The sequence below is a fragment of the Aptenodytes forsteri genome, unplaced genomic scaffold (assembly GCF_000699145.1).
Source record: "Aptenodytes forsteri isolate BGI_AS27 unplaced genomic scaffold, ASM69914v1 Scaffold103, whole genome shotgun sequence".
In the NCBI taxonomy this organism is placed as follows: Eukaryota; Metazoa; Chordata; class Aves; order Sphenisciformes; family Spheniscidae; genus Aptenodytes; species Aptenodytes forsteri.
Window position 1 is genome coordinate 668,809 of NW_008796051.1, and position 14,767 is coordinate 683,575.

The following is a 14,767-nucleotide window of genomic DNA, read 5'->3' on the forward strand; positions in this document are numbered from 1 at the left end:
GCATCCTGGCCTGTATCAGAAATAGTGTGGCCAGCAGGAGTGGGGATGTGATCGTGCCCCTATACTCGGCACTGGTGAGGCCGCACCTCGAATACTGTGTTCAGTTTTGGGCCCCTCACTACAAGAAGGACATTGAGCTGCTGGAGTGCATCCAAAGAAGAGCAACGGAGCTGGTGAAGGGTCTAGAGCACGTGTCTTATGAGGAGTGGCTGAGGGAACTGGGGTTGTTTAGCCGGGAGAAAAGGAGGCTGAGGGGAGACCTTATCGCTCTCTACAACCACCCGAAAGGAGGTTGTAGCAAGGTGGGGGTTGATCTCTTCTCCCAGGAAACAAGTGATAGGACAAGAAGAAATGGCCTCAAGTTGTGCCAGGGGAGGTTTAGATTGGATATTAGGAAAAACTTCTTCACCGAAAGGGTTATCAAGCACTGGAACAGGCTGCCCAGGGAAGTGGTTGAGTCACCATCCCTGGAGGTATTTAAAAGAGGTGTAGATGTGGAGCTTGGGGACATGATTTAGGGGTAGACTTGGTAGTGCTGGGTTAATAGTTGGACTTGATGATCTTAAAGGTCTTTTCCAACCTAAACGATTCTATGATTCTATGTGCTGTTACTACTAGTTTGGACAGACACTATGAGGGAGGACTTCTGCATTAAACACTTGCTTGGGAAATCCTCTGTATCTCAAACTTCCCACCTGGAGGACAGGAAAACTTAGCCAAGAGGGGAAATACTCTGAACATAAAATATGATTAGAGCCCCATCTTTGCTGAAGACAATTACATTCGATGAGGAATGAGAAGTGCCTGCAGTTGCCAGAAAAGTTAAAATGAGTTCAAAATATATTAGTTATTATAATTAACTATTTATACGACTAGTAGTGCCTAAAAATGCCAATTGATTTATGCTCCATGTGGCTTGGTACTGTACAGCAAAAAAAATCCCTCACTCCTGAATACTTCATATCAGCTTTCAAATCCTGACTGTACAGAAGTGTTCTTGGTATGTAAACAATGAGTCATAAATTGCAAAGGGTCAGTTTCAAGGTATCTAAATGAAAAATGCTGGCATCAGGGATTATCCCTTATATAAACCAGACTGTTAGATAGAACAATTCTTCATTTAAAAGTCCTGCTACAGGACAGCTGTTGAACTAGGTATACCATGCAGAGATATAGCTGGAGTTCTTTGCCTATTTCCAGGCAAAAAAGCAACTTGGTTAAAAAAGCAACAAAATTTACTGAATAGGCATGTTTATTCTTCGCTGCTGAATGAGTCTGGCCAGCATGAAAAGAACCCAACAACGTTCTGAAAAGAAAAGGAGTTTCCTTCTGACATGCAGGATGAAAGCTGCACATTGAAATCAAAACGGTTGCCAATTACACAAGCATTGGGAGAATGCAAAGTGCTACCACAGCAGAACTGGAATGGCTGCTTCTCCTGTAATGTCTTGTAAGGCAAGGAAGAGCGGAAGGACAGTATGAATCAGATCCATAACAGAGCAAAAGGAATGCCCCAGAGCATAGGTGTACCAGGCTTTGTTAGCATCTGCCTGGAGTGTGAATCAGAAAGGTAAAGGGTGGGTCAGGGTGCCAAAGCCACTTGTTTTCATTTTCCCCTTAGTCTACTCTGCTTTATGAGAGACAAGGCAAGCTGGAAGGTGGGGCACAGGGCTTTTCCTTCTCAACATCATGCTTCCTACCACACAGACATTGAACTTTTTGGACAGCCTTGCAGCACCTGCTCTGAGCCTTCTGATCTTTAGGTGTTGGTATAAAGTGCAAAGGAGAAAAGCAAAAAGAGGAACAACAGACTGGATGGTCTGTTTGGAGGTTCTGAATAGACAGGATGCTATGAAATCAGATGGATCCTACTCCAAAGTGAATTCTGACAGAACTAAAAGACTGATGACTTTTTTTTTTCGCTCGTCTTCACTGAAAAAATTATATTCTGTACCTACATAAAATTCAGTCAAATCAAACACAAATCTTGCCAAGTTGTTACCCCACAACTCCCATGTTAGGCATGACTAAGCAGCAATCCAAGTACAACTAGCTAGTGGATTCCAGCAGTCCTCTGTATTCAGTACAATGCTGGTTTGTCTCACCGTTCAGCTCCTGCAGCTGCATCTGGTACATCAGACCCAGCTGACCAGGAAGTAAGCTATGGTGGGGCAACTATGTGAACTGTGTCCGTAAGTGCACTCCCAGCCCTCTCAATGCTGCAGCTGCTTGCTGACAGGCGTGTGTGACGGACCAATAAACCTCCACAATGGAAGAAGGTTCGGAGGAGATGGGCAAAGGTGATCTGCCCATGAAGCTCAGGGAATAATGCAGGTTGTGACTGACCACTGCTGTTACAAAGAAGCTGACTCAACACAAGGGGATAGGAAGGCAGCCTTTGTTTTAGGTAAACAGCTATCAACAGCTGAGTGGATCAACTGGTGGTGCAGATGCTTCTCCCGGAGTTCATTAAAAGAGTGCGAATGTCTCCCTCAGTTAGTCAGACTAGCATGGGGGGGGAACTGAATATGGCTCAGGCCAACATAGACTGTTAAAAAGCAGACAACTAGCACCGGGCTTGAGCTGGCTTCAACCCATGTATTCATTCCTGGCTACTGGGGACACCCAGTGTCACGACGGTGAGCATATTATAAAGACTGGTAATGGGGAACACATTGGTATTGTGATTGAACTGTGTATTACAATTGCTATATTTTGCTAAGTGTAACTTGCATTTATTTGTACTGTGTTATGCAGTATATTTTGTACCACTCTAAATCAGAAATCCTGTGCAGCATCAACTATCTTCAAGTAAGTAAATTTGATATTAAACATCACAACCTCCATGCGTGGAACATTTAAAAGAACCTGGTCAGAGAGTATGGGACACTGACAGCGTGCTGAAGGGCAGAGAAATGCATAGGTTAGAAGCAGAGAATGCAAGGACTCCAGGGCTAAATGAACCTGGAAAGAGAGAGGCTGGGAGTGCAATGCAGGCTTATTAAGTATAGGGTGTGGGGCATACAAGAGGACTGACAGAGAAAGGTGCCAGAATGTAGTTTTTGTTTCACATAATGCTGAACATGGTATTTCAGAAACATGAATATTTTGGAGTGTGATTTCTGAGACTCTGGTCAGCCTTCGCAATTTCAGAATGAAATCCCACCCAAATCCAAGGGCACAGAAGTGCAAGATCGCCAGCCCATGCAGCCACATGTATGGCACATCTCACCAAGGCAAGATGGTGAAATGCTGTTCCAGCTCCCGTTGTCCAGGCACAACATCCTGGAGTCGCCCAACAAATAGTAGCCATTGTTGCAGTGATAGGTAACGGTACTGCCAGCAAAAAAGTCCTCAGCTGAATAAAATCCATTTTCTAAAGGTGGAGGCACTCCACAGCTGATTCCTGCAACATGAGTGAAAAGAAGGCACAGACATTAGCAGAGCAGATATAGATCAACTTCAGAGTAATTCCACATGAGAGCCACCAACAGAGATTTTTTTCTCTGCAACTGTGGAATCCCATCCACAAGAAGGCCCAGTCCTTTTCTGAGGTAGCTAACTGATTCCAGGCTTGGTGGAGGATCTTGTTTTGTGGGCACTTGTCACTCAGAGACTCAGCAGGACTCTCCAGCTCCTGTTATTCTGCTAGCTCTGGAGGAGACATCTGTGACTAAGATCTGATGCCCTTCAGTCACAGGACACTTCCCCTGATAATCAATGATCCTTGGTGAGTTTTAAGGAAAAAGGACAAGTAAGTTTGCCTCCATGGAGGTTCCTGTTATTTCCCTTCACTGAAAAACAAGCTCGATGTTACTGTGTTTGAACATCGCAAAACTAGCTAACAGATTACTGCTAAGAGGTTACAGTACTGGTCTGAGACCAGGGAGTGCATGAATGATGGAGAGACTGGAACTGACATCACATACAGTCTTGTCTACAAGTCAATCACTTTGACTTTGACTATAGTAAATAAGCCCTCCTGATCCCAGCTGTGACAGCAGAAGGCACCACTGGTACCTGTCTGCTGGAGGTTGCTATTTTTTCTACCAGAGCTGCTTCTGTGCAACTTCATTTCAATTAAGATGACACGAACTTATTCCAACAGCTACACAGCTCCTCTTTGCAACTACATGGATTGTAGCAATTCCTTGCTCCCCAGCCGTGTTCAAGGATCACACAGTAAGACACTGTGAAGTGTTTAGAGCCCGTGGTAATGGAAGCCAAGTCCTTGCTCTAGAGGGATAGAACTGAAGAGCCTGCAACAAAGACAGGCTGTCAGGGCATGGGGACCTGTGGTTTTGGGGGTCTTTGGTAGCCGGAAGAGGAAAAGGATCCTGGTGGGTGAAGGCAGTGATTACAATCAGCCTGATTCAATTAGCAGAAGAACCTTTTCTGTACCACACCTTCCACTAGAAACCCAGTAGTTCTTTATGCAGGACATAGCTATCTTCAACCCACTTTCATGCATCAGGTACTTGTGGAACAGGCTGAGAAAGGCCAGTGGGCGGGTCTGGCCCTCATTCACTCAGCATGTTTCTGGCAGGTCAACCCTGTTCTGTCTGAGCTCTGTGCTCAACAGGTAAAACTGCCTGGCCCTACACAGAGAAATCAGATGACAATACTAACAGGATTCTGGTGGCTTGTCACTGATAACACACCAAGAAAGAGCCAAGCTGTCTCTGCCAGTGAACTTACGTTCTGCCCAGGAGGACTTGCTTTTGGGTAAATCCTCACATGCATGCTATTCTTTAGGCAGAAGAGGAGACAGATCCTGGATTTGTGCTATGAACAACTGAATAAAGAGGAAGATGAAAATCGCATCACATCTAGCTCAAACTATTTTTAAGGTATTTTTAACAAATTTCATTATTTTCTCCAAACTACTGATCAATTTTGGGATCATGCAATACCTACTTCTGGACCTAATTTACTATTCTGCTGAAATGAAAAATATAGCCAGCTCCAACACATGCAACTGCAGTCACATGTGCAGTCACAGGAGAGGAGAACCAAAGGAAAGCAGAAGGCAGGAGCAGGAAAGCAGGAATCAAAGAACCTTGGCAACCTGAATGTATACAGCCCAGTTTCTTAGAAGAAATCCTGTAAGTCTTGGAGCACTTCTAAGTCCTGACAGATATATCTACTGCCTTTAAAGAAATTACTCTGTTACATACTAATGCCAAGACTTTTACTTCAGACCAGATGTTCTCAGTGACACTTAAAAATCACAGGGATATTCTGGCATTTCCTGTGCATCTTCCATACTCCTGGTGCCACTGGGGAGGAAATTTCAGAGTATCAGATTGCTGATCCAAATAGACTAATTTCTGCCATGGGCATTAGAAATTGTCTGAAAAAGGTGGCAGAATCCGATTGTGGTGTAGTTCCTGCTCAGTAAAACATGAGTTTAGTTTTAAGCATGTATGTATATGCTGTAACATGGATGGATTCAAGTGCATCATAGCTGCAGGGATAAACAGGCCATGAATAGTGATAGGGTCCAAATAAAAGCTAGGGTTTCCTAATCCTGCCAGCCCACTGAGACAACTCACTTTCACAGCGGGGAAAAGGCCGTGTCCACTGTCCCAGGTTAAGGCAGTGTTGAACAGAGTTTCCCACTATCTGGAAGCCTGGGTCACAGGAAAGGCTCACTTTTGACCCTGGCTTTAAATCAGCAGAAGAGGCCCGCAGATGTGGTATGGATCCTTGCAAAGACGGACAGTCTGTGGACAAAATATATGCATACAGTAAGAGATATAGCTATGTGCTGAAACGAATAAATTTGTTATCTGATCGTTTGATCCTGTATAAGTTTATCCAGGAGAAAGCTTTGGAAAGTGTTACGTATGCTATATCCTGCTCGGGTTCAAAGGGTTTTGAGAACCATCAAATAACAACATCAGAAAAGGAATCTGTAGTAAAAGAAGTGAGGAGGTAGCAGGTATTTTAGTACCATCCAATTATTTTTAGAATAAAAGACAAGAAAAACTTCTTTCTGACCCAACACCATCTTCACGCTTTCCCCATCTCAATTCAGGAAGCAATAAATCTCTGTCAGAGATTCCAATGAACTTTTGTTACAAAACCCTGGAATTTGAGGAATGAAGGACTGAATGTTCTAACTGTCAAATTATCAAAATAATTTATTCAAGGTTAGTAGGGCAAAGGCTGCAAGCTAGCATATTTGGCCTCATAAGGGTCTTATAATATTGTTCAGGAAAAAAGGGTTCTAGGAAATAAAGTTCTAACCAGCACAAAATATACTCTTGTAATCTATCTTCACTCTTCCAACAACTCCTGGCAGGAAATCTGGCCAGGCTAGCACATTTCCTTTTTGGAGTTCTTCTGGACAGGATGTAGCCAGAGATTTTACCTATGGATTTAAAACAGTTGATTAGGTGCTGTTTAAGGACCACATAGGAAAAGAATGAAAAAAAAATATTCCTTCCATGTCTGCATGCAACACTAGAACTAATCATTGAATAAGCAATGTTCATCCTTTCTAACACAAGAGGCTTCTGCCTGAACTACTTGTTATTCTGTACATATAAGCCAGCTAGCTGTGGACAGGCATGTACTGAGGCAATACCTGAAGGAATACTTGTCATACAAGCAAAGTATAAAACATAGTTCTTGAAACACAATTGCGTTTGTTAGTGTGAAAGAAAAATGTATTTACGTCACAGAAAAAGGCAGATATGAGAATGCAACCTGAAGAGAAAATTTGATGTATTTGCAGAAAAATGTCAAATAGGAGCCGAAAGGAACTTAATGTTGAAGATTTGCATTCTGCAAACTCTGCTAGCACTGGACCACATTTAAGGAACACAAACACAAATAGGAACAGTTTAATAAAGCAATTTGTTGTTTCCAGGACAAGAGTTTTGTGAATTCAATGCACTAGGCTCTTAAAAACACTGCAGGCAAGGCCCACCCACACCCATACTAACAGCAGTATTGGCATTGAGTTCAACCAAAGCAAGACAGGGCCATAACTAACCATGTACTGAAACAGGAATTATATAGGTAAACTAAGGATAGGAGAAAGAAAGGAACACACTGTTAGATCAACAGCAGATTAGTATCTTGAGAGCAGATCTGGTCAAATATCTCTGATGGAAAAGTTTTCCATTTAAAACGTAACTCCTTTAATGGCACCACTAGGGGTTTCTTTTCCATTCTTACTATAAGAAACTGAAATGCCAGTGGGAATCCTTAAGCTGTTTCAGTATTGCATTTTAATGTAAAAAAAAAAAAAAATATTAACAAGGTAAAAATATTTCTACTTCTTCACTGTGACTCTGAGAATCTATTAAACATAGTACATTATTATATTTCTACCTGGCCACCAACAGAAGGAATTTGGGGACTACAACCCCAGATGGCACAGCACTTTTAAGCTACTCAGACACCAGTGTAAATTATATGCAATAGTCAGAATATGCAGATTGACCCTTAATGATGGGACGTCACATAAATATTCCATAGTGGTCCCTTGGGAGGAGCTCAGATGTCCCGAACCCAACATTTGTAAAAAAGAAGGCTGTCTAGTTCCATTGGATGCTCAGGGAGACTTCTGCTACATGAAAATGTTTTAAAACTGCAAATGAAAGACCAGGGCTTTGGATTCGCTCTGCATTGCCTTTGTTCACTGTAACTCCAGGAACAGAAAGGAAACATAGTCCCAGAAGGTGACTGGGACTAAGGTGTATTATTGGCACAGTACTCCCCATTATGCTTCTCCCCGTCAGGGCAGACACAATCATATCTCAGCCACGGAACTGCTGAAAAAAACATATGCGCCCTGAGGAGGATAAATGTGCAGTAAAAGGGATAATTAAGGATTTCCTCTTCTTTTAAGATATCAGAGAGGGAAGTGGTCTATGGAGAAAAGATGGTTATTCAATTAAGAGAACACGTTAGTAATTAGGCTATTGAGACTACTTTCTACTCTTTGGCTCTTCTGTGCTGGAGGGTCATTCCAGTAATTCCCGGACAGGGAGAAAGGAATGCTTCTTTCAGCAGCAAGAAAAAATGAACTAAGGAGAGCAAAGATGAGCAGCCCAGTGGGCTGTGTACATCTCAGCACAGCCAGCCTACCCATACAATACATGCAGCATGGCTTCAGGGCACAGCTAGCTAGTTAGAAAGCACAGGTGTGCCCAGTTCATGCCGAACAGTTGGGAAACTGCCTTTCTCAGAAGGGTGACTGGCTTCTGTCAAGTCTCTAGTGGATGAAATCAACTACAAGAATAAAGTGCTATACTGTCTGTCTTTGAGAAAGAAAGGTACACCGTGAACCTCAGACTGAATTATTCTCATATTGCCCCTACACTGAACTCCAGTGAGGCGGATCAGACTCTTCTAGAGCCAGCTTAGCTGGAGAAGAGAGCAGCTGCTCTGTTTATTCTGAGGCCATTTCAAAGACCGCACTTCAACAGTATGTGCTGATGGAAACTGCTTAGGCCAAAGGCTGCAAACAAGCTGCAAGGAGTCTGCAGGGAAAAATTTCCAGTGTGGGTAAGGCAGGTTTGGGAATCGGCCCTTCTAAGCCATATGATGAAGAATGGAGGGCCGGAAAGGACCTCACAGTCCCATATAGACAACTCATATTTCTACTGCTGTCTGCTCAGCAACAAAACAACCAGACTGTTGGTTTACCTATACAAAATTAATGTGCAAGTGGATGAGCAACTCAACTACACAAAGAAAAATCTTAGAAGAGTGGACTTTGCCTTTATGTTATTCACTGGGCAACATATTCTGTCACCCTGCTTTCCTTTATGGCTGAGAATAGGAAGGTAAGACTTAATGAACAGTTCCAGCTGGCCACAACAAAACTGATAATAACAGATAACGATAGTGATTTACTATCCCAAGCTCTGAAATGAATGAGTTAAAAATTTTATAGGAAATTTACTTAGCTCAGCTCCCTGTCTGGTCTCACATCTGTCTTTTCAGATGAGTCACATGGGTAACATAAATGAAGGGCAGGATTTTCTTCCTTGTTCTAACTGTATTGCATTTGAAGCAAATGGGAATTTAATCAAGCCTGTCATTAAAGACAGGTGACTACTGAAAAAGACTCAGAAAATCGCACTTAACCTCTTCACCAGTGTGTCCTGTAAAAATCACATGTATACTTATCAGCTTCAAAACTGCTAGTGAACAAAAACCTGAAGATTTGACTTGGCAATGCAACAATTGGTGACCCCAGAAGCCCAGAACAGTAGCAGATTGCTGGGCGGTTCTGAACCTAGCAGAAAGCTGAAGTAGCAAAGAAAAGAAGAAGCAGAGGAGACATTTGGATGCTGGAAGCAAAGATTCTGCTTTACTTCTATTTTCCATTAATTTTATTATTTCGTATTTGGATTATGGATAACAAACAGTGATAAACCACCAAATAGTGGTAAAACCTTAAAAAAACACCAGGAGAGGACCAAAACTTTTTAATCCAAAGACCCTTCCCCCAAGAAATGCCTCTAACTTCGAACATTAGTCCTTGCTGTTCAAGTGTTACCAACGGTTTCATCATTTCTGACCTTCAGAATTGAAATACTAATGACCAGGAAGTGCTGATGGAGCACACTGTCATCAGGTTTGCAGATATCAAACTGGGAGGCCCAGTCAGTATGCTCAAAGACAGAGCTGCATCCATAGGGACCTCGACAGGCTGGAGGGATAGGCCAACACAGACCTCATGAAATTCAACAAGAACAAATGGGAAGGAAAAACCTCCGAATGATACACGCTCGGAAAGCCTGGAGAGGGAGCAGCTCTGTGGAAAAGGACCTAGGGGCTCTAGCAGACAGTAAGCTGAGTATCGGCCAGCTGTGTGCCCTGGCAATAATGAGGACTAACAGCATCCTTGGCTGTGTGAATAGGGTCACAACCAGAAAACCAAGGAAGGGATTATTCCCTCTTCTCAGTGCTTATTAGACCACATCTGGAGTATTGCATTCCATTTTGGGCTCCTCAGTACAAGAAAGACATTGACAAGCTGGAGCAAGTTCGGGTGAGGGCATCAAAAAGAATGGAGCATTTGCCCTGTGAGAAGAGGCTGTGGGACCAAGGCTGGTTCAGCCCAGAGCAGAGACAGCTTTGAGGATACCTAACAGCAGCCCCCGCTACCTATGGGGAGGTAATCAAGTATATAGAGTCATGCTCTTCACGGCAGTGTGTGGTGGGAGACAGAAACAGTAGTCTCAAACAGAAGTGGGAGGTCCCAACTAGATACAAAGAAAAAAATTTCACTCTGAGGATAACTGATCACTGAAGCTTGTCTCCCAGAGAAGTTGAGGGATCACTGTCCTTGGAGGCATCTTTTGATTTACACTAATTTTTTAACTCTGTGAAAGTTTAGTGCCAAACCTCTATTTTTGGTACATGAATAAAAGTAGCCTAATATTCAGTTATGCTGCCCATTCAGACTTTTCCTGGGACTATATAGCTCAGATTTTCCATAGTGTCTAATGCATTGACAGAAATCCTGATATCTTCCCTCTGAAGGTATCTTCACACAGTGAAGATACTTCACACTGTGCCTTCACACAGCAGGATGAGGAACTGTAACCTGTAAAACAAGCCCTGAGCTCGTTTCATTGGGTTTTCTCCCTCTTCTAACAGGGCTGCTAGCTTTTGTATATGCCTTCATGTCTCTTTCAAAGCTACGTAACACAGAAAGGCTCCGTCAAAATAGAAGGTGACTCAGTGTTGATTTTAGGACACCTAGTTTTGCTTAAAGCTACTCCGCTTACTATACTAAGCTTACTACCCTAAGCCAGAGCTTCATCTGGTCCTCACTGACTTCTGTGGGAACAGAGGTCTATCCAATATGCTAACATTGAATGCCTTTTGAAATGTTCATCCTACGCTCAGAGCCCTGTCCTCAAACATTGCAGTAAGGACTTACCTGCTGTGGAGACAGGACATGGTCCCAGATGTTGAGCTGGCTGATGGACCCCACAAAAGATTCAGCTGGGTTGAATCCTTCGCCTTTCTGATCTTGCTCTTGACCCAGTACAAGTGCACCACCACCTAAACTCAGAGAGAATTAGAACAGGGACAGGAAAATCTTACAGCAGGGATCCCCATAAGAAGATTAAAAACTAAGCAAAACAAAACTTTTGCTACCCTGTATTACTTACGAGTTTGTAGTGCAGGAGACCAGCCACCTTCAACAAATCCTCTCAGCAAACCTCTGGGAAGCCTTATGCTAGACTGAGGTAAGTGAGCATGACAGTTTGGAATTGACTCTCAAATACGCATTAATGCTAAATTCAAGCTGATCAGAGCAGAAACTTTACATGGCTGCTTCAAGAATGGTATTTACTCTAAGAGACCACTTCTAGCTCAGTATTTGAAGCATATTACAAAGCAATGCAAAATGCAGTTTTGAGCAGGTGGGGCATATTTTACGGTGCTAGCTTGCACCTCCTGCTTTAAACAAAAGCTTAGAAAGTCAGGTAAAACAAATTTGATTCCAAATGCTCAGAAGCACATTGGTGATTAGACAGTCAACGTTCTGACATGCCATACAAGTTAAATTTCCTCTCCTTGACCAGTAGCACAGATGATGTGGACATGCATTTTGTATGTCACAGAGTGGGTGGACAAGGGCAAAAAATAATGGAGACTGCACACTTCCTTAGGTCTTGTCTCTGGAGGTTAACTTCAATGTAATTGGGAAAGACGGGGCAAGCATAAGGTACACAGACTAAAATATTTCCTTTTTTTTTTTTTTTTTAATATGGATAATTTTTTGAAACTCCCATGCAAATTTGGACAGTGGCAGTATGAAAACACTATCAAAACCAAATCTCTTTGCAGCAATCTAACATCAGGCCTTTCACAGCTCTTCAATGATGAAGGTATTCCTTTTCATGTCTTCTGATATTACTGGAAAGACTGCTGATCACAGGAAACAATGAAATAGCAAAACCCACCTTGTTAGGAAAAAATGCAAACGTAACTTTAAAAAGATGTCTGAAAGTAACAGAAGAAAGCTAATTCAATCAACTCCGAGCACACACTTGTAAGGAAAATGCCAGTTAAACTTGTTTGTTGTGTGAGAAACCTATTCTCACAAAGCCATTCCAAAATCAGCTCAGCACAGGCTCCTTTGTGGACTAAACTCTGTCACCCCCAAAACAAGTTACCTACTAGTTTACCCTAGAAATGTGCACTTTGTCTTCAGCGAGGCTGAGTGAGGGAACTGTCCTCATGAACAAGAATAGCAAACATGAGCCCTGCATAAATGCTGAAAATGTGAAAACATACTAAAACCACCAAAATAAACATTTCCTTGCAGGCACAACAAATTCTGCAATAAAAACAGAATAGAGGCAACAGATCTGGTGTAATATAAATAAAGCATACCTGGGATCTTTGAACCAACAGAGAGCCCGCTGCCTCCATCAGACAGTTTTCCATCGATGTACACTTTCCATGCCCCATCCGTGCATGTCCATGTGACCGCGATGTGATGCCAGTTACCATCGTTCACTGAAGGACAGTCTGTGATTCTCTCTTTCCCATTTACATAAAGAACCCAGCTGCATGGAAGGAAGACGAAGGCATACTCAGTTGCCTGCAGCAACTTCAAAAGCATGGCCTGTCCCACACGACTCAAAGCAATGTTATTTGCCAAATGAGGTAACTGTGTCTACATCATACAAGAAATCTCTCTTGAAAGATCACCATACAAGATATCCCTCTCTCAGAGAACTTGGAAGTTATGGTTATCATATGCAAAGCATGGTGAAATAAGTAATGTGCTTTTGTACCAATATGAAGACTCAAGTCATAGCCAGATTCTTAAAACTTGCCCCTTGGGTCCGTCCCTGCTTTTGGAGTCACACTACAAGTACGCTGAGTGCTGAGCTCCATTTTATCCAATCATTGTCTCAATGCATCATTTAAATATCATGTAAATGTAGTCCAGACAAAAACATCCTGCTTTCTAAACTTCACTGCTTTCTTGCCATTACTCTTCTATTTGGCAAAAAGTGAAGGAAACAAAGCAAGGAGAAGAACAAAACAAGGTCAACTCCAGCTATGGAGTTTGGATGCAGATTTTTCTACGCCAAAGTAGGCAAAGTTGATATTCAGAGTTCTGGCCTATGCTTTCTTTATCAGTTCAAGACATCTGTTATCTACAGAAAAGCAGAACTGTGATTTACCCATTGTAATCAGTCAGAAGAAATGCATTATCACTTCCATTCTCCACTGCATAAGAAATGGGAGTTCCATAGTTTGTGGTGTCAGTGGATTTCATCCAGAATGTACAGGTGATGTCACCAAGAGATGGGAAAACACCATCAAGCATGACGTATCCATAGATACCAGAGACTTCAAAATCAAGATTGAAACCAGAGGACTGTTCTGCAACAAAGACAAAGAGTTTTCAGAGCTACATTCCTGAAAACCCAGAAAGAGAATCAAATGGAATCTAAGCAAATGCAATAAAATGGAATGCAACCCATCTACAAAAATTATTCATTTTAAATTGATCAGAGGTAGAAAGAATGTATAGCAGTCTAATATCAGCCAGCATACAGAGCCTTCCAAGGCCAGAAAACACACAGGGTTTGAAGAAAAATGACTAGAAAAGAAGCTGATTATCTAACAAACAGTGAACATGAATCTTACTTTTCAGGTTGCTGAATTGCTCTATCAATAAAATGACCTATCCATCTGCCACCCAACAACCCAAAGAGGTGTGATCAGCTGGTTCCATTTTATTCACAAGAGTCAAGGTTAAAAAAAAAAAAAAACATATATATTTCTGCTCTGGACTTACTGAAATACACTGCACTGGTATGGAACAGCACTTCTGTGCTGCTCTTCAATGCAGAGTGACATGCTTTACAAGAATACTACATGTAAAAGTACCAAGTGGAGCTCTCCTGAAAGCTGGGTGTTATTAAATTCAGACATAGGATGGTAGGTCTATATGACCTGTATGTCCTCTACTGTATCTGTAAAATCAACACAGGTTCTTCAGCTTCTGTTTAAAGATTCACCAGCTACTAGTGTAACACTTTATAATTTTCATGGAGTAGCTAAAAGACAAACAGATTTGAGCCTCGTGGTTGTGTGGCCTAACTCCAGCATCATCCAGGAAGTTGCACTAGGTGTGACCAAACATAGTGAACTTCATGCCCTTTTGCCTGTAGGGAACTTGATGCCTTCAGGACTTCTAAAGCTGAGACTACCACATACTAATCTCTAACCCTATGATGCAAAGCCCTACATGAAATACAAGAAACAGAAAGAGCTAATTAGAGAAGAGAAGGCTTCAGGGAGGCCTTATTGCAGCCTATCAGTACTTAAAGGGGGCTTATAAAAAAGATGGCAGCAAACTTTTTGCAGGGCCTGTTGTGACAGGGCAAGGGGGAATGGCTTTAAGTTAAAGGGGGGTAGATTTAGACTAGATATAAGGAAGAAATTTTTTACGCTGAGGGTGGTGAAACACTGGCACAGGTTGCCCAGAGAGGTGGTGGATGCCCCATCCCTGGAAACATTCCAGGTCAGGTTGGAGGGGGCTCTGAGCAACCTGATTTAGTTGAAGATGTCCCTGCTCATTGCAGGGGGGTTGGACTAGATGACCTTTAGAGGTCCCTTCCAACCCAAACTATTCTATGATTCTATGATTCTAATTAACTCAGATACACAGAGCAAATACAAATTAAACTCAATAGACCTACTAGGTATTAAAAAGATAGAACTGTGCCTTAGAAAAGAGAAATGAATATAAATGACA

At 42.3% G+C, this 14,767-nt stretch overlaps 1 protein-coding gene across 1 annotated transcript in view; it reads right to left on the reverse strand.

The window, feature by feature from the left end:
• Nucleotides 1–14,767, reverse strand: part of SVEP1 (sushi, von Willebrand factor type A, EGF and pentraxin domain containing 1) — a 152,475-nt gene that overhangs the window by 44,078 nt on the left and 93,630 nt on the right. Inside the window, exons 28-33 of the mRNA XM_019473913.1 lie at nucleotides 13,185–13,386; nucleotides 12,382–12,557; nucleotides 10,916–11,040; nucleotides 6,253–6,376; nucleotides 5,556–5,726; nucleotides 3,233–3,406 (exon numbers count right to left, since the gene is read on the reverse strand). Coding sequence (XP_019329458.1) covers nucleotides 3,233–3,406; nucleotides 5,556–5,726; nucleotides 6,253–6,376; nucleotides 10,916–11,040; nucleotides 12,382–12,557; nucleotides 13,185–13,386 — 972 coding nt within the window. The remainder of the gene's footprint in view (nucleotides 1–3,232; nucleotides 3,407–5,555; nucleotides 5,727–6,252; nucleotides 6,377–10,915; nucleotides 11,041–12,381; nucleotides 12,558–13,184; nucleotides 13,387–14,767) is intronic.